Source organism: Oryzias latipes, chromosome 2, assembly GCF_053564925.1.
Source record: "Oryzias latipes strain Hd-rR chromosome 2, Olatipes_Hd-rR_3.1".
NCBI lineage: Eukaryota > Metazoa > Chordata > Actinopteri > Beloniformes > Adrianichthyidae > Oryzias > Oryzias latipes.
The window spans coordinates 49,566,579-49,587,143 of NC_136238.1; the positions used below are offsets into that span (position 1 = coordinate 49,566,579).

Sequence of the window (20,565 nt, forward strand, 5' to 3'; positions counted from 1 at the left end):
CAAAGGATTCTACATCAAATCTATTTGAAGAAAATAGTTTGAAAAGATCTTTAACTATTGAATCTAGAACAGACACTTCCTTTGAATGTCACTAGAACAACAAAAACACACAAAGTGTTCTTTGGTCAGAGCATCATTCAGTCACTGAAAACCAGAAATGACTGCAGATTCATTTACCACTAGAAATGAAAAAAATGACTCTTTATTTTTGGATTCAGAAAAGTTTTTTGCAGACTAAAAATGCTGAAACCTAAAAAGTTCAACTCAAAGACAACCAAAGGACATTTAGAACAGAGATCAACACTTCATGAACACAATGAAAAGCTGCAAACAACTGATGGACATGAACCAAAAAGAAGTGTCATTGAAAGTTCACTGACTGAATATCAGACGTTTTCATTCAACTAAAGACACAACTCTGTTGAATCCAGCATGTGCAAATACCTTGATGGGATCAATGGTCGGATTCAAATCCAACCGTGTACATGGGATCAGAAAACCTTTTCCCATTAGAACAAACGTTCACATGGTCTCACTTTCACAGTAGTGTTAAAAATACAGGAAGAGGAAACTTAGTTGTCATATACGTTTATGCAGCAGCTCTGTAATCTACGAGATGATCTTCCAAACGTTCTTTTATTAATGTTATGAATATTATGAAGCTCCTGTTCACTGATGAGTCTTTACACTCATCACAAAGCGCTCCTTCCTCGTGAGGGCTGTAAGACAGGGGAGAGGTGAGGAGCCAGCGGGGCCAGAGCGGAGCAGTCGGTCGCTCCTGTATGAGCTCCAAAGCTTTCTCTGGAGTGAAACATCTGTCTATGCGTGACGTTAAACCAGAGCAGTAGTGACACACGATCAGAATGAACCGTTTCCATGAACAACGATGGGATCAACAATCAGTAGAACCACCTATCTCCATCGGAAAGACATGTTGATCCTAACAAGTCTGATCAGGGCAGACTATTCTGAACTGTTTGCATGACGCATTTTTCTTCCGATCAGATCGGAACTTTGGGAGCAGCAGAACCAGCTGTAACTAGGGATGGGTACCGATCCCCGGTATTGAACGAGCCCCGGGTCCACATTCTTCAAAACTGCAGTAGCGTTAAGATCTGACCTCCACGGTTCTGCTATCGGTTCTGGAGAAGTTACTTTTTTTGTGTCCCACAAGATATGAAGGTTATAATCTGCCAACTGCTCACCAAGTCAGTCAATTTCCCATTAATGATGATATTAATGTCGCTATTCTCGCTGAAGAGAAGAGGTCTGTCTGGCTATTTGTGTGCATGGGGGCGGGGCGCGTAAAATTAACAAAATCTGCGCCAGAGCGCCACGACTATAGTCTCAACCTGTTGCTATGGTGACCGTAGAGAGCAGGGGGGGGGTCTCAGCTGCAGAGGATATGAACAGGTGAACAGAGGAAAAGCAGGTAGAGAGGTGGGGGAGGGGCTTTGGCTTCAAACTGTCAGAGAGATGGAAACACTGGCGTCAGATTCAGACGCAGCTTTCACTGTTGAAGCAGAGACTCTGGGATGATTTGATGAACTCAAACATTTATTTAATGTGTTTTATATTTACATCATGACAGAAATATGTCAAAACATTACTGTTTATTTTTCTTTAAATAACTTCTTCTTTCATGTATTTTACTTTTCAAGTTGGAAAAATGTATAAAGTAAAATGTTTTGTTAAATGAGGAAATAATCACTTTATGTTATTCCTGCACAATATACCACAAACGTATCGTTATTGAATATCCAGCTCTGTAATACAAAGATCGCAAAAGACGGCGAAAAAAAATCACAATAAATGGTAAACCTTAAATGTGTTAAAACAATCTTATGGCAGTTTGAAGCTTTTAACGAATCAAATAAATCCCTTTATGCATTTGACCAATCAGACCAACCAGACATTAATATTCATCCTTTATTAATCTCAGTCATGGTTACATATCAGATGATCCTCACATCTCTACATTTCATACAAAAATGTCTCATTGTCATTATGTTGCACCATTATTATCAATGATGTCATGATCAATAAAAATCAACGTACATATATTTAAATCACATTTTGAACTAATGACTAAATCTGCAGCATTTTTACTCAGATTCTAACTTCTACATGTATGATTGAACACATTTGAATTCCTCTTTTCCATGACTGCCATGTTTCCCTGACAGCATCTGGGATCTTTTGTTAGTTTTAGTCCAAGTCTGTTTGTGACGTCACTTTTCTTCCACTTTGTCTCAGATGCAGAAACAATGTCTTTCAGCAGCGACTCTCAGAGGGAAAGTCTCTGTAGATCCAGAGAAAATGTTGGGGGCCACATAAGTGGCCTTTGGGGGCCACCTGGTGCCCCCAGACACCATGTTGGTGACCCCTGGTTTAGACTACCAGCAGAACCATCAGCAGCTCCTCTTCAGGGCCACATTCAGACATTTTGGGCCCCGTGGATCCTCATGTTTTTAAGGCCCCTCTACAGTTTAGAGATGTCAGGAAATGCTTTCAGAGGAGAACTAAAGACTTTTTCAGCTGTTTTTCTGCAATGTGATCATTTGAAAATGACTTTTACAATTTAGGATTCAAGATGAAGAAATACAATTTAATCAGACATGTTTGAAATGGAAGCTTTAAATCTATTGGATTGTAAATCTGTAGTCCTGAATAATTCCTGATGATCAATGACATTTCAATTCCTCGTCTGTTTGAACTTCATTTCTAATCTATGTCAGAATTTCTTCTTCTTTTCTTCCTGCAGCTGCTTCTTCTCCTCAAAGATCTGCAGAAGAACTTCTTCTTTTCTTCCTGCAGCTGCTTGTTCTCTGCTCACATCAAAGCTCCCAGCAGCTTCTGACTCTTCATTCAGAGCTGAAGTCATGCTTGATCAGGGATCAATGTCCAACATTTGCTGCTGACTCTTCCTCATCACTTCCTTCTTCTCTCTGCTTTGATCTGTTGGAGCTGAAAGTCTCTGCTTGAAGGGCTGCAGCAGAGAAGGACTGGAAGATCATCTCCTGAAAACTGGGAGGAAGACTTTCCAGCATCCTGCTGCTGAAATTCTCCCATGATTCAGTGCTGTTTGGAGAAGAGCTGAGCAGAAAGAGGAAGTGGACTTTTTCTGCTGTTGCTGCAGAAACATCAGTTGGTTTGGATGCAGCCACAGGCTGATGTTTGACTTTCACACATCTGGACTTCTTTCCTGAAGCAGCTGCATGTTGTCCTGAATGTTCCTGAATGTTATTCTTCTCTGCTTCTGCTGGACTCTTCTGATCTGCTGCTGTTGCTTCACATCTTTGGACTTTTTCTAAACTTTCTGATCTTCTTCAGCTCTGAACTCTTTAGAAGAAGTGAAGGATGAAAAACATGAACTTTGTCTCTAAACTCAACTCTTTGTTCTGGATTCAGGTTGATCTACTGCAGGTTGTCAAAGACCAGCTGTGCTGCTCTGGTCTCAGCTCTGAAGTCCAACCCGTCCCACCTGACAGAACTGGACCTGATGTTCAACAATCTTCAGGATTCAGATGTTCAGCAGCTCCAGGATCTGGTGGAGAGTCCAAACTCCAAACTGCAGACTCTGAGGTCAGTAGAGGGTTGGAGTCAGTCCAGCTGCTTCCAGATGTTTGGTCCTAAAGTTAGTCTGAGAGCAAAGATGCAGAGTTTCCTGTGAAGCTGCAGCTTCTCAGTGAAGCTCTGAGGAGAATGATGACAGGCTTCAGGACAACAGTCAGCCAATCAGAGCAGCAGAAGCTCCAACAGGTGAAGATGACAGGAAGCTGCTGCTCTGAACAGGACTGAAGCTCCTGCTGCTCTTTCTGCTGCTGTGCTGCATCACTGACTGACAGACCAGGATCAGGAGAAACTCCTTCATCTCTGGCTCTACACTTTCTCTCTGCAGGTGGAAAGATGAAGCCTGGTGGGACGAAGGTGTCTGTTGGGACAAAGAAGACTGGTTGGACGAAGATGACTGTTGGGACTGATGTTCCTCCTGGAGGAGCAGAGAGGAGCAGCAGCAGCAGCTGGTCTGCAGAGATGTTGTGACTGGAAGGTGTTCCTGGGAGGTGGAGAGCAGAGTGATGGAGGAATCAGAGGAAGTGGAGATGAGTGTCAGAGCTGCAGCAGGAACTGATCTGAGATCAGCTCCACTGTCTCTCTCAGCATCAAGTGGACAGCTATTGTGCTGCAGCTCCCCCGGTGGACTGATGGAGAACTGCACTTCCTCTTCTCATTCTAACTTGGAGTGTTGATCTGAAACATGGGTTGGATTCAGATGTTCAGCAGCTCCAGGATCTGGAGAAAAACAGACCTGCAGACAAACAGATTCTTTTCTAGATCATCACTTTCTTCTTTGATCTCCATTTGATGGACAGATGTGAGTTTGGGATGGACCAATCAAGGATTGAGGGAGTCATTGATCAGACAGAACATTTCTGGATGACATAGATCTATGTGTGGGTCAGACGTTGGATCCTAGTTCTGTCTCTGGAACAGGGACAGAACCAGAACTCTGGATCACTAGATTCTGGTTCCAGATGTTTCACACTTGATTTCTGTTCTCCAGAAACTCTCATTGACAAACAAACACAGAGTTTCATTCAGAAACCTCCAACATGGTCATGTGACCAGAATGTTCATAGTGGAGACACGGACAAACGCTGTGGTCACATGACTCACTGGTCTGGATTCAAGTCCTTTGAAGTCAGTTTTTGGAGCAGAAATCCCGTCTGATCTCAGTTAGTGAACAAAAGTCTCTTAGTTGAATCATTTTTCTATCATCTCTGTTCTGTTGATGATCAAATATTGACTCATGCAGTTTGAAAGACTCAGAGTTTTGCTTTGATTGATGTTTTCCACAGTTTTCTGGCTGAACTTCCTTTTTCTTTGGTGTTTTGTGGGTAAAACTCTGTTCTTTTTCATGCTGACAGCATTTTTAGCTGCAGTTTTAAAGAAGTTTCATCTAAATCCAGTAGAATCTCCTCATTTTCTAGAATGTCTTAACTAGTAGAAACTCTCTGAGCATAAAGCCTGTTTTCTCCAGAGGACATGAATGAACAGAGTGGATCTTAGTGAGGATGACAGCCTCTGGATGCAGAGAATCACTTTGATGCAGCTGCTGAACAACACCAACTGCATTGAAGCAGGAGGGAGAAGGGAGACACCTGCTGGCTGTTTGCAGAACTGCATCTTAGTGTCAAAAGGCTTCAAACTGAAAGCTGTCTGTCAAATTCCTGCAGCCTGTTTGGATCTAATAAATGCTCTTTTGAATCAACTCTGTGTTTTCTATTGATTTCTGTCTTCATTCTATCTTTGACTCACAAACAGACTTGAATCTTTAGCCTTCCCCCTCATCCTGTTCCAGCTGTTCTAATCTTCATGTGTTTGGTTCCTTCTCAGTAGAAATGGGTTGGAAAAGAGCTTTGGAATGTTCAGGTGGTGCTGATGTCTTTCTAGATGGGGGTGGGCAGAACAGATGAGAGCCCCTCCCTCCTGATTCAGAGGGGAACAGTGGGCAGCAGCTGAAAGGAGGGAGTGGAAATGGGAAAAGTTCTCTGCAGGTTTCTCCTTTCCAAGAACAGAGGGACACGACTCCATGAACAGCAGAAGCTAAAGAGTTGGAAAACATGCCCAAAGCTGCAGCACCACCTGCAGAAAGATGCTTCCTCTTCAGGCTCCGCCCCTCCACATCAAGAAAGATCAGAGTTTCTGCTGAGCTGCTATTGGAGCTTTTAGGGGGTCAGATCTTTAGGAACATTTGCTGTCAATGAAACCAGGAAGTAAAGTGTTTTGGAAGGCCTGGGGCCTCATTTCTAAAGGTTGCGTACGCACAAAAAAAAGCGTACGCCACTCTCTACGCAGTAGTTGAGATTTATAAAAAGCAAACTTGATAGGAAAATGTGCGGTCCTTCACGCTCTGACCCAGGCGTACGCACAAAAACGGGTGAAATGAGAAACGGCGACACCGTCGGCAGATGGAAGAAACACGTGAAAGTGAAAATGACAATCCATGTCTCAATGTCTCAGTACATCTTTCAATTGATTAAGTACAGGTAGCCTTCATTTAGCAGAATTTGCAAGTGAATAGATCTTGTTGATCTGAACTGATTGTTCATTCTGATTTGATTTGATTTGAATTTGATTTGAAATGGTTTATTTCAAGCAATTAAGTAGAAATAATACACAAAAGCAATATAATCATCAGTTATACATTCATGAGCGCTGCCAAAAAAAAATGTAAAGAGCTTGACCATGCAGGACCAGTACAATGTCTGAACATGGAGGCACCTGGCCAGGTAAATGAACAAGGGCAACTGCCTGCTCGAGGAGGAGGAGGAGGAGGAGGAAGAGGAGGAGGAAGAGGAGGAGTAAGGGTGCGTGGCGGTGGAATAGGGGGTAGAAGCAGAGGAGCAGGAAGACACCATGCTGTCCTGGATGACATTCAAGCCACAATTATAGACCATGTCATCAACCATGGCCTCACAATGGAGGAAGCAGGTCGCCGAGTGCAGCCTAATGTGCCTCGCTCTACGCAGGGGTGTCAAACATACGGCCCGCGGGCCAGATCCGGCCTGCCAGATGCTTCAGTCCGGCCCAGTCATGAAGAGTAAAAATTATAAGAATGTTTAAAAAACCCAAGCACGTTTCTAGTCCATTCCTGTGGCGAGTTATGATTTTTTAAAGAAATAACCGAAATGTGCAATTCCGCCACTAGGGGGAACAAAGGCTTAGCAAAACAGGTGAAAATGCACATCTTTGCACCTGCCAAAAGTGAAACCTAACCGCTCTGTGGCTGAATAAGATGTAGTTTGGTTCCCCACCAGCCCCACTGCTGTTACATTGTCATAAGAATGATCAGTAGTGACCCCCCAATGACCAAGACATTGTCAAAAAGAAAAAAAAGGGTTGAAGTGAAGTGCTGAGCTTTCCAGGATGAATGGACAAAGTTTTATTTGTTTACGGAGTTGAATGCAAAATCTGCGTGTTTGTTATGTCATCAACAGGTAGCAGTGCTCAAAGATTAGAACATTCAGCACCCTATGAGACAATGAGGAAAGTTTCACCATTTGCAGTGTGTGAATGTGTGTGTGAATGTGTGTGTGAATGTGTGTGTGAATGTGTGTGAATGTGTGTGTGAATGTGTGTGTGAATGTGTGTGAATGTGTGTGTGAATGTGTGTGAATGTGTGTGTGAATGTGTGTGTGCATGGGTGAATGTGTGTGTGAATGTGTGTGTGAATGTGTGTGAATGTGTGTGAATGTGTGTGTGAATGTTTGTGTGAATGTGTGTGAATGTGTGTGTGAATGTGTGTGTGAATGTGTGTGTGAATGTGTGTGTGAATGTGTTTGTGCATGTGTGTGAATGTGTGTGTGAATGTGTGTGAATGTGTGTGTGAATGTGTGTGCATGTTTGTGAATGTGTGTGCATGTGTGTGTGAATGTGTGTGTGAATGTGTGTGTGCATGTGTGTGTGCGTGTGTGTGTGTGTGTGTGTGAATGTGTGTGTGGGTGTGTGTGTGCATGTGTGTGCATGTGTGTGTGAATGTGTGTGTGCATGTGTGTGAATTTGTGTGTGAATGTGTGAATGGGACTGTGACTGTAAGGCGCTTTGGGCCTTCAAAGGAAGGTAGAAAGCACTGTATAAGTATACGCCATTTACCATTTACCATCACCATTTGCAGTTAAGAATAGAGAGGATTTACCAACTAAAAGCTGGACTTAAGAACAACCGTCTGCATTTACTGCAGCGTGACGTCAGTCATGGAGCAGTGATGGACACCTGATTGCAGACAATTGGAGCAAACATCCAAACCATTTTCAGATGCTGAACTTATTGAAAAATACTGAAGGCTGCAGAAGTCTTGTTCCCAAAAATCAGTCTGTCGAGGATTATGATTACAGAAACAACATCTCTGAGAAGACTTGGGCGCCATATTAAGGAATCCAGTCATTTATTGTATTTTCAGTCACTATTGATGAAAGCACAGATACAGATATTGCACAACTGTGCATATTTATTAGTGGTGATGAAGAGACCTTCACAGCTGAGTTTCTTGAGTTGATGGACACAACAGCTGACGACATAGTCAGCTCTCTAGTTACTGTGCTGGACTATGTTGGAGTGAACTGGTCAGGTGATGTCAGTCTGGTCACTGATGGCGCCCATCAAAGGTCAGGAAGAAGGCAGGTGTTGCCACAAAATTCAGGCAGAAACCAGGAAAAGATTCTGCTCGAGCCTTCTCCATAAACTATGGAATAGTTTATTTTCTACAGTATTGATGATGACACAGTTTACAGTAGTATTCCAGTCGCTGTGCAGTGATGCATTAGAATTGTGGTTAAATTACTGTAAGCAAAACAAAAATACAATTACATATGTAACTCATTCTGTCAGAAATACATAATGCATACATTACTGTAAGTGTTGTCTTTTGAATTTTATGTCCAGGACTGGACGACAACCTTACACGGATGGCAGAGGAAGACTTCTCAATGAACAACAAGAACAAGAGATCTGTAACATGATGCTAGCACATAATGCCATCACACTGAGACAGAACCGCACTGCAATCCTACAAGACAATGCCATATTCCAAAATGTCAACTCTATAAGCATCTCCACGATAGACCGGATATTGTTGAGGAAGTATCAGATGACAATGAAGCGTATTTACAGGGTACTATTTGAGAGGAACTCTGGTAGAGTGAAAGAGCTGTGGTTCCAGTATGTACATGTAAGTCAGTCACTGGTTGTCCATCATTACAACCTTTTTTCAATTAAGGAGGGGTTCCCAAACTTTTTTGGCTTCAGCACCAACTTTACCTGATTTGTGTATCCAGGTAATCCAGGTATGAATATATTTGATTCATCTGACTTCAACATAGAACATTCCTAGTAATTGTGTGTAACTGTACTGTATGACTGATTTGGTGTTTTCTTTGTTTACGCTATTGTAGAGAATAATGGCATTTGAAGGAAATGAGACGCCTCACATCCTCATGTTTATGGATGAAGCTGGCTTCAACCTGGCCAAGGGCCGAAGACGTGGCCGTAATATTATTGGCCACGGGGCCACGGTGGATGTCCCAGGCCAGCAAGGGGGCAATATAACTATGTGTGCTGCCATATCTGAGAATGGTGTGGCCACTCACATCACCAGTCTTGGCCCGTACAATACACAGAAGCTCCTCATCTTCTTGGACCGCCTTCATTTTGATTTGATCCCTGAAACTGAGAGAGGTCTCTTAGGGCCTCACCTACATCTATATGTTGTTGTATGGGACAATGGGAATTTCCACCATGGCTTCATCATCAGGGCCTGGTTCACTACTCATCCAAGGATGGTCATAGTCTTCCTACCACCTCACTCTCCTTTCCTCAATCCTATTGAGGAGTTTTTCTCCGCTTGGAGGTGGAGAGTGTCTGAGCATCCGGCTCCAGATCAGAGGTCCCTGCTCCATGTGATGGATGCTGAGTGTGAGGATGTTACAGCAGATCAGTGTAGGGGATGGTTGCCACATGCACGCCGTTTCTGCCCTCGCTGCATCACAAAGGAGAACGCTGTGATGTGGACGAGAATCTGTGGCCAGACAGACAGCAGGGTGAGGACGATGGCCAGGAGAGGGAGGGGGGACAGCAACCAGTGAAGAACTGTTAGTTATGTAAGTCAACCACTATTTACAGCACTGCAGGCTGCAGATCACTGTCATAGTGTTTTGTTTGTGTTTAAATTATAAAGTATATTATGCGGTAAACATTTTCTTTTTCTTCTGATGTATGAAAGTTACTTTGTGTGTGAATGATAATGATTAGAATTTCCTTGTCAGTATGAGTGCAATGTGTGCTGCTACTGTAAACCTATGAGGCTAGTCTTATCCTAAAATCCTTTTTCTTTTTTCAGTTTTATACTAAATTTTATTCTGTTAGCGATACAGAAACAGTAAAGTTACCATTGTCCATAAAGGACTGAGCTAAGACTAAAAGGTGGACATGAGGGACATTTCAATGGTCCTCTGCTGTAGTGACCAAACATCTAATCACTTTGACCTGCAGTGCTCTGCTGCTTCAGCTCCACTCAAACTGCTGGGAACTCCAAACTCTCTCAGAGGAGAAAAACAGCAGAAAGCTTTCTGCAGCTGCTCTCACAGTGGATCTTCCTCTGTCTTCTTCAGCAGCAGATGATGAAGAGTCACTTTCTTGAGGTTCCTCTCAGTCCTGACCTTCATTCCTGATGGACCAAAGCAGACTGACAGCAGCTCTTTAGCTCCACAAAGAAAACTCTGCAGTTTCCCAGAAACCTTCTGAAGCAGAAAAACCAGGTGACTTCCTGTCTGTCTGTCTGTCAGTGTTGGAGTCTTCCTCCATCTTCAAAGGATGAAGCTTTCTGCTTTGGAACCTTCCAGAAAGCCTATTGAAAGCCTCCTGATGATGCTGGAGGACAGGGAGGAGTCAGGAGGATGCAGGAGCTCCCAGAGGAGGAGAGGCAGGAGGAGCAGAGGGAGCGGCTGCTGGAGCAGAAGCAGCTGCAGACGCACTTTTGGCTCTGGGCTTCAAACTTTGATCAGGAGGAAGAGGAGGAGCTAAAGAGGAGCAGGAATGCTGGGAGTGGGACTGGAATTCACACTGAATCCAACATTTAGGGACAAAAATGGCGTCTTCCAGAAAGAAATCCATGTTTCAGAAACGGGAACATTCTTGAAAGTCTACTAAATCTATTTAGTCTTTGAGTTTCATGGATTTCAGCTTCATCTGTTCTGGTTCCAGAATTCTGACTTTTTTATCATCAGCTGAGTGAACAGATCAGAGCTGAGGCCCTCTAGTGGTGGACAGATGTTACTGTTCCAACAGGAGGTGGATGACTAGGAGGGGGCAGGACAGGCCTGGGGCAGTGGCGGTTCTACACTAACTTACTCCCTGGGCGAGTAACCCCATCAGGCCCCCCCCCCACACACACACACACATACAAAATTTGACAAAATCCTGTTGTGTTCCCTATCTTCTATTTAGCCATTTTACTCAAAAAATGCATGAATTTTCTAGACTCATATTACAGGGGGGTCAAACTCAGTCACACAGGGGCCTAAATTAAAAACACGCTTAAGGTTTTGGGCCGAAGAAGATGAACATTTACTGAACACACTAAAGCTAAACTTTTAAACCTTTTAAACTGAACTTTTTGAACAGAAATATGAATAAAAACAGGAACATTAATCCAGAATAACTCAAGTTAAACCTTAAATAACTTGTAATAATTTGTTCTCCATATAAATATATTCTGTCAAAATTATACAAATATGAACATGCTGCAGGACAAAACAAAGAAAGCCTGGAAATATTAATAAGAAATTACAAATCAAACTAGAAGGAGCTGCATTTCCAGAAGAAAATGCAGGGTTGAATGCTGTATTGCTGAATGAAAGCAGAAATATGATGAAAAAGCTGAACATTGTAAAAGTAGAATGTCTAAAATAGGTCAAACATTGTAGAAGGAGTTAAGCATGAAAGCTGAAATTGTTCAAAAAAATGGCTGAATTGTCCTGCAAAATCCTGAAATATTTTGAAAAGTTAAAGGACCACAAGTCAAAGGTGAACATTGTAAAAGTAGAATGACCAAAACAGGTAAAAATTTGTAGACGGAGTTAAGCATGAAAGCTGGAAATGTTGAAAAAATGGATGTTCTGTTGAAAATTTGAAGATGATGCTAAAATGGCTAAAAGTGCTAGCATCAGCATCATCAACTGACTCAAAAAAACCCAATTTTTTTTGAGAATATCATATTGGTAAAAGCTACATGTCTAAGTTGACAGAAAATCCACTTTTTTCAAAATGGCGGCTTTTCTACTAATTCTATCTCCATAGCAACCATTTTACGTTTGAGTCGGCATGGGATGACGAACAAATCGACGTCAGTTTCAGACAAATCGGAAAAAGTAAACCTTTGGACATCCTTAGCAACGAAGTTTGTTGGCTAACCACGCCCACATTCCTTATATGTCCAGATCCAGTGAATTTCAATCTGTTCAGTTCCAGCCATGGATTAAGTTTATTGCAATATTTGCTTCAGATTTTGTCATAAAAAGGCCACCAACATTAGGTTGTGACGACATCCCATAATAATTTCAAAACGTATGTTGAAGTCCAAAGCCTTGTGAGTATTTCAATGTTTGAACGGTGCCTCTAGCTGAAAGCTTGTTAAAGTTATAATGCTTGAAAGCAACAAAGGTTTTCAAGGATTCTCCATGTATTTAAATGAAGCAAAAATCTTGGAAAATCCTGGAAAATCTTGGAATATCTTGAAAAGTTCAAAGACTTGAAAGACTAAAAGTCGTAGCTGAAAGGAATAAGCTGAAAGGGTTGAACATTGTAATAGTAGAATGATTAAAATACGCGAAAGTTTGAAAAAGTTTAAAATTGCCTCACATTTTGGCACAAAATGGCCGCCAAACTGTAGGTGGTGTTGCCATCCCATAATAATTTTGAACCTTATGTTGAAGTCCAAAACCTTGTGAACATTTCATTATTTGAACGGTGTCTCTAGCCAAAAGAATGTTAAAGTTACAATTGTTTAAAGAAGCAAAGGTGTGGCCAATGGAGCAAAAAGATTGGAAAATCTGGGAATATCCGGGAATATCTGGAAAAGTTCAAAGATTTAAAGGACCAAATGTCATAGCTGAAAGGAATAAGATGAAAGGGTTGAACATTGTAATAGTAGAATGGTAAAAATAGGTGAAAGTTTGAAGAAGTTTAAAATTGCCTCACATTTTGGCACAAAATGGCCGCCAAACTGTAGGTGGTGTTGCCATCCCATAATAATTTTGAGCCTTATGTTGAAGTCCAAAGCCTTTTGAACATTTAAATGTTTGAACGGTGTCTCTACCTGAAAGCATGTTGACGTTACAATGGTTTAAAGAAGCAAAGGTATTGTCAATAGAGCAAAATAATTGGAAAATCCGGGAATATCCGGGAATATCTGGAAAAGTTCAAGGATTTGAAGAACAAAATGCCATAGCTAGAATAAGATGAAGGAGCTGAACATTTTCATAGTCGAACGGTTAAAATAGGTGAAAAATTGTAGAAGGAGTATAACTGTGAACTTCTGCACGAAAAATTCTCCATGTATTTCAATGGAGCAAAAATTCCCGGAAAACCTGGAATATCTTAAAAAGTACAAGGATTAGAAGTACCAAAAGTCATAGCAGTAATTAGCTGAAAGAGCTGAACATTTTAAAAGTTGAATGGTTACAATCGGTTAAAAATTGTTGAAGGAGTTAAGTGCCGAAAAACGGCGGAAGATAGCAGAAGAGGAAAACAAAGGGTTGAATGCTTTACAGCATTCAACCAACTAGAAGGAGCTGCATTTCCAGAAGAAAATGCAGGGTTGAATGCTGTATTGCTGAATGAAAGCAGAAATATGATGAAAAAGCTGAACATTGTAAAAGTAGAATGTCTAAAATAGGTCAAACATTGTAGAAGGAGTTAAGCATGAAAGCTGAAATTGTTCAAAAAAATGGTTGAACTGTCCTGCAAAATCCTGAAATATTTTGAAAAGTTAAAGGACCACAAGTCAAAGGTGAACATTGTAAAAGTAGAATGACCAAAACAGGTAAAAATTTGTAGACGGAGTTAAGCATGAAAGCTGGAAATGTTGAAAAAATGGATGTTCTGTTGAAAATTTGAAGATGATGCTAAAATGGCTAAAAGTGCTAGCATCAGCATCATCAACTGACTCAAAAAAAAACAATTTTTTTTGAGAATATCATATTGGTAAAAGCTACATGTCTAAGTTGACAGAAAATCCACTTTTTTCAAAATGGCGGCTTTTCTATTAATTTTATCTCCATAGCAACCATTTTATGTTTGGGTCGCCTGGGGATGACGAACAAATCAACGTCAGTTTCAGACAAATTGGAAAAAGTAAACCTTTGGACGTCCTTAGCAACGAAGTTTGTTTGCTAACCACGCCCACATTCCTTATATGTCCAGATCCAGTGATTTTCAATATGTTCAGTGTGACGGGGTTCTTCTCAGCAGCAGAAAATAAATAACTCGGAAATAAGATGGCCAAGCCAGCAGACTCAAAATTTCAAAAAATGGGATTTTATTGATCCCCAAAACAAAAATAATCATACAAAGAATTCAGCTGACTCTGGGAGAGCTTGTTGCCACCACTGCAACCAAGACTGCTCTTTCCAACTGAGAAAAGTTCACCCCTTATAAAGGCTTAGCCCCTCCCACAGGCCAATTATCCAAACAATTCCTTAAAACAACTTATTAGAAGATTCATCAACAGCATTCCAAACTCACAGATATGTAACAGAAAAAGCAACAACAGTTGAAATACAAAAATAGTTTTGAAACAATATTAATTAGACAAGAAGGGGAACAATGCAAAAAAAAACAATTCTGACATGTGAAGTCACTTCCTGTTTCCTGTGGATATAAATGCTGATGTGTCCATTGCTCTGGTTTGGCTGTTTGGTGTCGGAAAACTTTGATGGTGAGTGATATTCTGTTTAAAACCAAGTGTGCACCCTTAGAATTAAACAAAACATGAAATGTGAATGATTTGTCCCACAAAACTATAAACTGTTACTGGGCTGGGAGAAAAAAAAACAAACAAACAAACTAAGGCTCATGTTCAGGCTCTGTCCTGCAACCTGTGACGCTACTTCGTCACATCATCCCCCTCCTCTCCAAGGTTGGCGCTGTATGGCAACCTGGAAAGATAATCAGCCACCAGGTTCATCTTGCCGGATCGATGACGAACATTGAACCTAAATGGTTGCAGGGACAGGTACCAACGGGTGATTCGACTGTTGCGGTCCTTCATAGAGTTGATCCATGTCAGGGCTCTGTGATCAGTCTCTAGGTCAAACTCTCTTCCTACAAGGTAATACCGCAGACGTTCCAATGCCCACTTGATGGCAAGGGCTTCTTTCTCCACTACAGAATACCTTGTTTCCCTTGGAAGCAGTTTCCGACTTAGGTACAGGACAGGATGTTCTTGACCTGGATCCCCTTGTACCAAGACAGCTCCAAGACCCACTGCAGAGGCATCCACCTGAACCAGGAATCGCTTGTTGAAGTCTGGGCTTCTGAGGACTGGAGTAGAGCATAAACAGGCTTTTAATGCATTGAAGGCTCTCTCACATTCCTCAGTCCAACAAAGTGGATTTTTCTGGCCTTTAGCTGTTAATGCAGTCAGTGGTGCTGCAATTGTAGCAAAATCTGGCACAAACCGACGGTACCAACCAGCTAGCCCAAGAAAAGACCGGATCTCCTTCTTGGTTTTAGGCCGAGGGCAATTTCGGACAGCTTCCACCTTATCCAACTGTGGTCGCACCTCACCTTTTCCAAGCTGGTATCCCAGGTACTGGGTTTCTTGCTTTGCCCACTCACATTTAGAGATGTTGAGGGACAGCCCTGAGTCTTTGAGTTTCCCCAGGACCCTCTTCAGGTGTTGGAGATGTTCCTCCCAGGTACTACTGAAGATCACAACATCATCCAGGTATGCTGCACTGAACTCCTCACACCCCTGGAGTACCTTATTCATGAGTCTTTGGAATGTTGCAGGTGCTCCATGCAATCCAAAAGGCATCACCGTGAACTGGAAGAGACCTGAGGGTGTTTGAAAAGCAGTGTAAGGTCTACTGGATGCTGCTAATGGTACCTGCCAGTATCCCTTGCACATGTCCAGTGTCGTAATGTATGCAGCAGACCCGATCTTCTCCAACAAATCATCAATCCTTGGCATAGGGTAAGCGTCAAACTCTGAAACAGAATTGAGTTTGCGGAAGTCAATGCAGATCCTCAATGAGCCATCTTTCTTTGTAACGATTACCACTGGGCTGCACCACTCTGAGTTAGATGGTTCAATCACCCCTGAAGATAACATGGCGTCCACCTCTTCATGAAGTTTTCCAATCAGCTGCTGAGGAACTCTGTAAGGCTGCTGGCGAACAGGTTTTGCCTCCTTCAGCCTGATAGTGTGCTCTGCGAGCGTTGTTCTTCCTGGGTTGTTGCTGAACAGGGAAGACACCTCCTGGAAAACCTGGGAGAGTTGTGTGATTTGCTCACGAGTAAGATGTTCTAATCCCAGTGTCAAAGTTTCTTTCAGCACTTCCTCATTTACAGCCTCCTTCTCTGGTTGTCCTACTACAAGTGTAGCTTTCACTGGCTGAGTGACTTGCTCTTTCCATTCTTTAAGAAGGTTCACATGATAAATTTGCTTTTTCTTCTTCCTTTCAGGATGTTCTATTTCATATGTGACTGGACTTATTTTTCTGGTCACCATGTATGGTCCTTGCCATTTGGTTAGTATTTTACTGGTAGAGGAGGGTAACAGAAGAAGAACTTTCTGACCTGGTTGGTACTCACGATGGCGTGCATGTTGGTCATACCAGGTTTTCTGCATTTTCTGAGCTTTCTGCAAATGCAGCTCAGCTTCGTCTCTGTAGTTTTGCAGTCGCTCCCTCATCTCCAGTATGTACTGCACGACACTCCTTCCTTCTTCCTTGGTTTTGATAGCAGAGTCCTCCCAAGACTTTTGAAGCAAGTCGAGTGGTCCTTGGACGTCCCACCCATACAGCAGCTCGAAAGGTGAGAATCCGGTAGAAGCTTGTGGAACCTCCCGATATGCAAAAAGAAGGAAAGGTAACCAACGATGCCAGTCTCTGCCAGTATCATCAACAAATTTTTGTAGCATTCTTTTCAATGTCTGATTAAATCTTTCAACAAGACCGTCAGTTTGTGGATGGTATGGTGTGGTTTTGATTGAGGTGATGCCCAGCTGTTTGTGGAAGAGCTGCATTAACCTTGATGTGAAGTTTGTCCCTTGATCAGTTAGGATTTCATCAGGAATCCCTGTTCTAGAGAACAATTGGACCAAACATTGCATTACAGATGATGTGGTGATATTGCGTAGGGGAAAAGCCTCAGGGAAGCGTGTTGCATAATCGCAGACGACCAGGATGTATTGGTGTCCTTGGCTGCTCTTCACCAGTGGTCCAACGATGTCCATCGCCAACCTTCGGAATGGAGTTGGTATAATGGGGAGTGGTTGCAGGAGAGCCCTGTCAGACTTACGAGAGATAGCAGTTTTTTGACAGATGGGACAGGTAGCACAGAACTGTTGTACATCAGAGTACATACTAGGCCAATAGAATCTAGAACTAACACGCATGTAGGTTTTGTGTCGACCAAGGTGTCCAGCCAAAGGAATGGTGTGTGCCAAATGCATAATCAGTGGTCTGCAGTTTTTCGGAATTACAATTCGTCTTTTCCCATCACAGAGAACATAGAGCATATTATTGTCAACAACAAAGTACTCTTTTCCCTTTTGAAATGCATTTGTCTCATCTGTAACCTTCGAAAACAGATTTTTCAGTGTCTCATCATTTTTTTGCAACTCACCAATGTTGGCTGGCACTTCCCATATTTTGTTAATCAACAAGTCATCAGTATCTGAACCTGTGATATTGGAATGCTTCTCAAAACGACGTTGACTTTTTGTTTTTTTGAACTTCTGGGTAGCATTCTGACACAGACTACTGTCCAAGTCTGGCAGTGGTTGAACCCCCATTTTCGCTTTAGATCGTGTAATTACTGGAGCTGAAACATCAGTTTCATGAATATACTCTTCACTTTGTAGCAAACCCATTAACATAGGAAAATCTCTACCCAAAAGAATGTCAACTGGTAAATGATCAACTACTCCAACAGTTATTAAATAGGGTTGATCATCAATAACAACTGTTAGCTCTGCATTTGGATATGTATGTTTGTCACCATGAACACACAGAATGTCCGTTTTGTTATTAAAGTCCACACTACTGATAGGAACAACACTTTTCTTTACAAGAGATGTGAAACTACCAGTGTCTAATAAAGCAGTCACTTTCTGTCCATTCACCGCCACAGTTTTGTGAGTTTTCTGTTGCAGTTCTTTTTTTAAATGTTCATCTTCATCACGTGGAGCGTAGCAGGAACCAGTTACCTTAGTCTTGCGTAGGGGACACACTGAAGCCTTGTGGCCCGGCTGCTGACAGTAATAGCAAGTAAAAGTCTTACCAGAGTCCTGCTGGTCTCGGCTACTGACTGTGGTACCTGGCCGTTCCGGCTGGCTTCCTCCCCTTGTCAAACGAACAAGTGATGCTGGTTGTCCTGAACGAGGTGCACTGCTGGTCCCTCGAGGAGGCAGAGATCCTTTTCGTGCATTCAGGTACTGAAGAGCAAGCTTGGCAGCCGTCAGCCCATCCGTTGGCTCATGCTCCTTCACCCAGGTCCGGACATCAGGAGGGAATACTCGCAGAAGCTGCTCCAGGATGATTTTCTCACCAATTTCCTCCTTTGAATGCTGCTCCGGTCGTATCCATCGACGATAAAGTCCTTTGAGACGGTGGTATGTCTCTGTAGGCGTTTCACCTGCTGGCAGGGAAACCGCTCGGAACTGCTGCCTGTGGGTTTCAGGTGAAATGTCAAATTTTTCCAACAAAGCAGCTTTGAGGTCAGTATATGAGTCTGCTTTTTCCTCATCCATAGCTGTGTAGGCCTCCAATGCCTTTCCTGACAGCAGTGGGATGAGTCTGCAGGCCCACTCAACCTCTGGCCACCTCCAAGTTTTTGCAATGCGCTCAAAGCGCAGTAAATAGTTCTCAATATCTTCACCTGCTTGAAAAGGCAGTATTTTGGGATCAGTGTGAAATCGTCTGTCTGATCCCCTGTATTCATTGTCTGAAGACTGAGGTGAGTCCTGAACTGACCTCCGGGATCGCTGTGTGGCTGGGGTTGGTAGCAATCTTCTTACACTGCTAGTACTCACTGGACTTGGAGTGACACCCCCCACTTGTTGCGATGTTGATGGAGCATCTGGTTGAGGCTGAAGGGACATCCTCAGGTGTCGCAGTTCTTCCAGAACCCCCTCCTCTCTTTGCTGCTGCGCTTTCAGAATGTCTCTAAGCAGGTTCATCAGCTCCCCATCTGCAGCGCCTGATGAGACAGATTTGGGCTTTGGGCGCCCCTCTCCCTCCGACGATGAAGAAGATGAATTAGGCGGCACTGATTCAGAGGTCTCACCCTGGTCTGAAGTGGCTTGAGGATCTCCTTCCTCCAGTTTTTCCTGAGAACGAAGTCCACTCCTCCGCTTTGCAGAGCGTTTACCTCCACGGCTGGCCATCTTATCCCACTTCTGACACCATATGTGACGGGGTTCTTCTCAGCAGCAGAAAATAAATAACTCGGAAATAAGATGGCCAAGCCAGCAGACTCAAAATTTCAAAAAATGGGATTTTATTGATCCCCAAAACAAAAATAATCATACAAAGAATTCAGCTGACTCTGGGAGAGCTTGTTGCCACCACTGCAACCAAGACTGCTCTTTCCAACTGAGAAAAGTTCACCCCTTATAAAGGCTTAGCCCCTCCCACAGGCCAATTATCCAAACAATTCCTTAAAACAACTTATTAGAAGATTCATCAACAGCATTCCAAACTCACAGATATGTAACAGAAAAAGCAACAACAGTTGAAATACAAAAATAGTTTTGAAACAATATTAATTAGACAAGAAGGGGAACAATGCAAAAAAAAACAATTCTGACATGTGAAGTCACTTCCTGTTTCCTGTGGATATAAATGCTGATGTGTCCATTGCTCTGGTTTGGCTGTTTGGTGTCGGAAAACTTTGATGGTGAGTGATATTCTGTTTAAAACCAAGTGTGCACCCTTAGAATTAAACAAAACATGAAATGTGAATGATTTGTCCCACAAAACTATAAACTGTTACTGGGCTGGGAGAAAAAAAAACAAACAAACAAACTAAGGCTCATGTTCAGGCTCTGTCCTGCAACCTGTGACGCTACTTCGTCACATTCAGTTCCAGCCATGGATGAAGTTTATTGCAATATTTGCTTCAGATTTTGTCATAAAAGTCCACCAACAGTAGGTTGTGTCGACATCCCATAATGATTTCTCAACGTATTTTATCGTCCAAAGCCTTGTGATCATTTTAATGTTTGAACGGTGCCTCTAGTTGAAAGCATTTTAAAGTTATAATGCTTGAAAGCAACAAAGGTTTTCAAGGATTCTCCATGTATTTAAATGAAGCAAAAATCTTGGAAAATCCTGGAAAATCTTGGAATATCTTGAAAAGTTCAAAGACTTGAAAGACTAAAAGTCGTAGCTGAAAGGAATAAGCTGAAAGGGTTGAACATTGTAATAGTAAAATGATTAAAATACGTGAAAGTTTGAAGAAGTTTAAAATTGCCTCACATTTTGGCACATAATGGCTGCCAAACTGTAGGTGGTGTTGCCATCCCATAATAATTTTGAACCTTATGTTGAAGTCCAAAACCTTGTGAACATTTCAATATTTGAACGGTGTCTCTAGCCAAAAGAATGTTAAAGTTACAATTGTTTAAAGAAGCAAAGGTGTGGCCAATGGAGCAAAAACATTGGAAAATCCAGGAAAATCCGGGAATATCTGGAAAAGTTCAAAGATTTGAAGGACCAAAAGTCATAGCTGAAAGGAATAAGATGAAAGGGTTGAACATTGTAATAGTAGAATGGTAAA

General features: G+C 42.2%; 2 protein-coding genes across 9 annotated transcripts in view; one reads left to right on the forward strand and one right to left on the reverse strand.

The window, feature by feature from the left end:
* LOC144989059 (protein NLRC3-like) overlaps positions 1-20,565 on the forward strand; it is a 121,220-nt gene that overhangs the window by 15,839 nt on the left and 84,816 nt on the right. For 2 of the 8 annotated variants that reach the window (XM_078940900.1, XM_078940909.1), the window contains exons 9-10: positions 3,412-3,585; positions 3,902-5,272. The exons of the other annotated variants lie outside the window; for them this stretch is intronic. In XM_078940900.1, coding sequence (XP_078797026.1) covers positions 3,412-3,585; positions 3,902-3,983 — 256 coding nt within the window. In that variant the 3' untranslated portion in view covers positions 3,984-5,272. Of the gene's footprint in view, positions 1-3,411; positions 3,586-3,901; positions 5,273-20,565 lie in introns of those variants that run through there. 8 annotated transcript variants of the gene reach the window in all.
* On the reverse strand, positions 14,079-19,926 carry LOC144988943 (uncharacterized). Its single transcript, XM_078940334.1, has one exon. It carries the CDS (start codon positions 19,169-19,171, stop codon positions 14,663-14,665), a length of 4,509 nt encoding a protein of 1,502 aa, XP_078796460.1. The 5' UTR covers positions 19,172-19,926; the 3' UTR covers positions 14,079-14,662.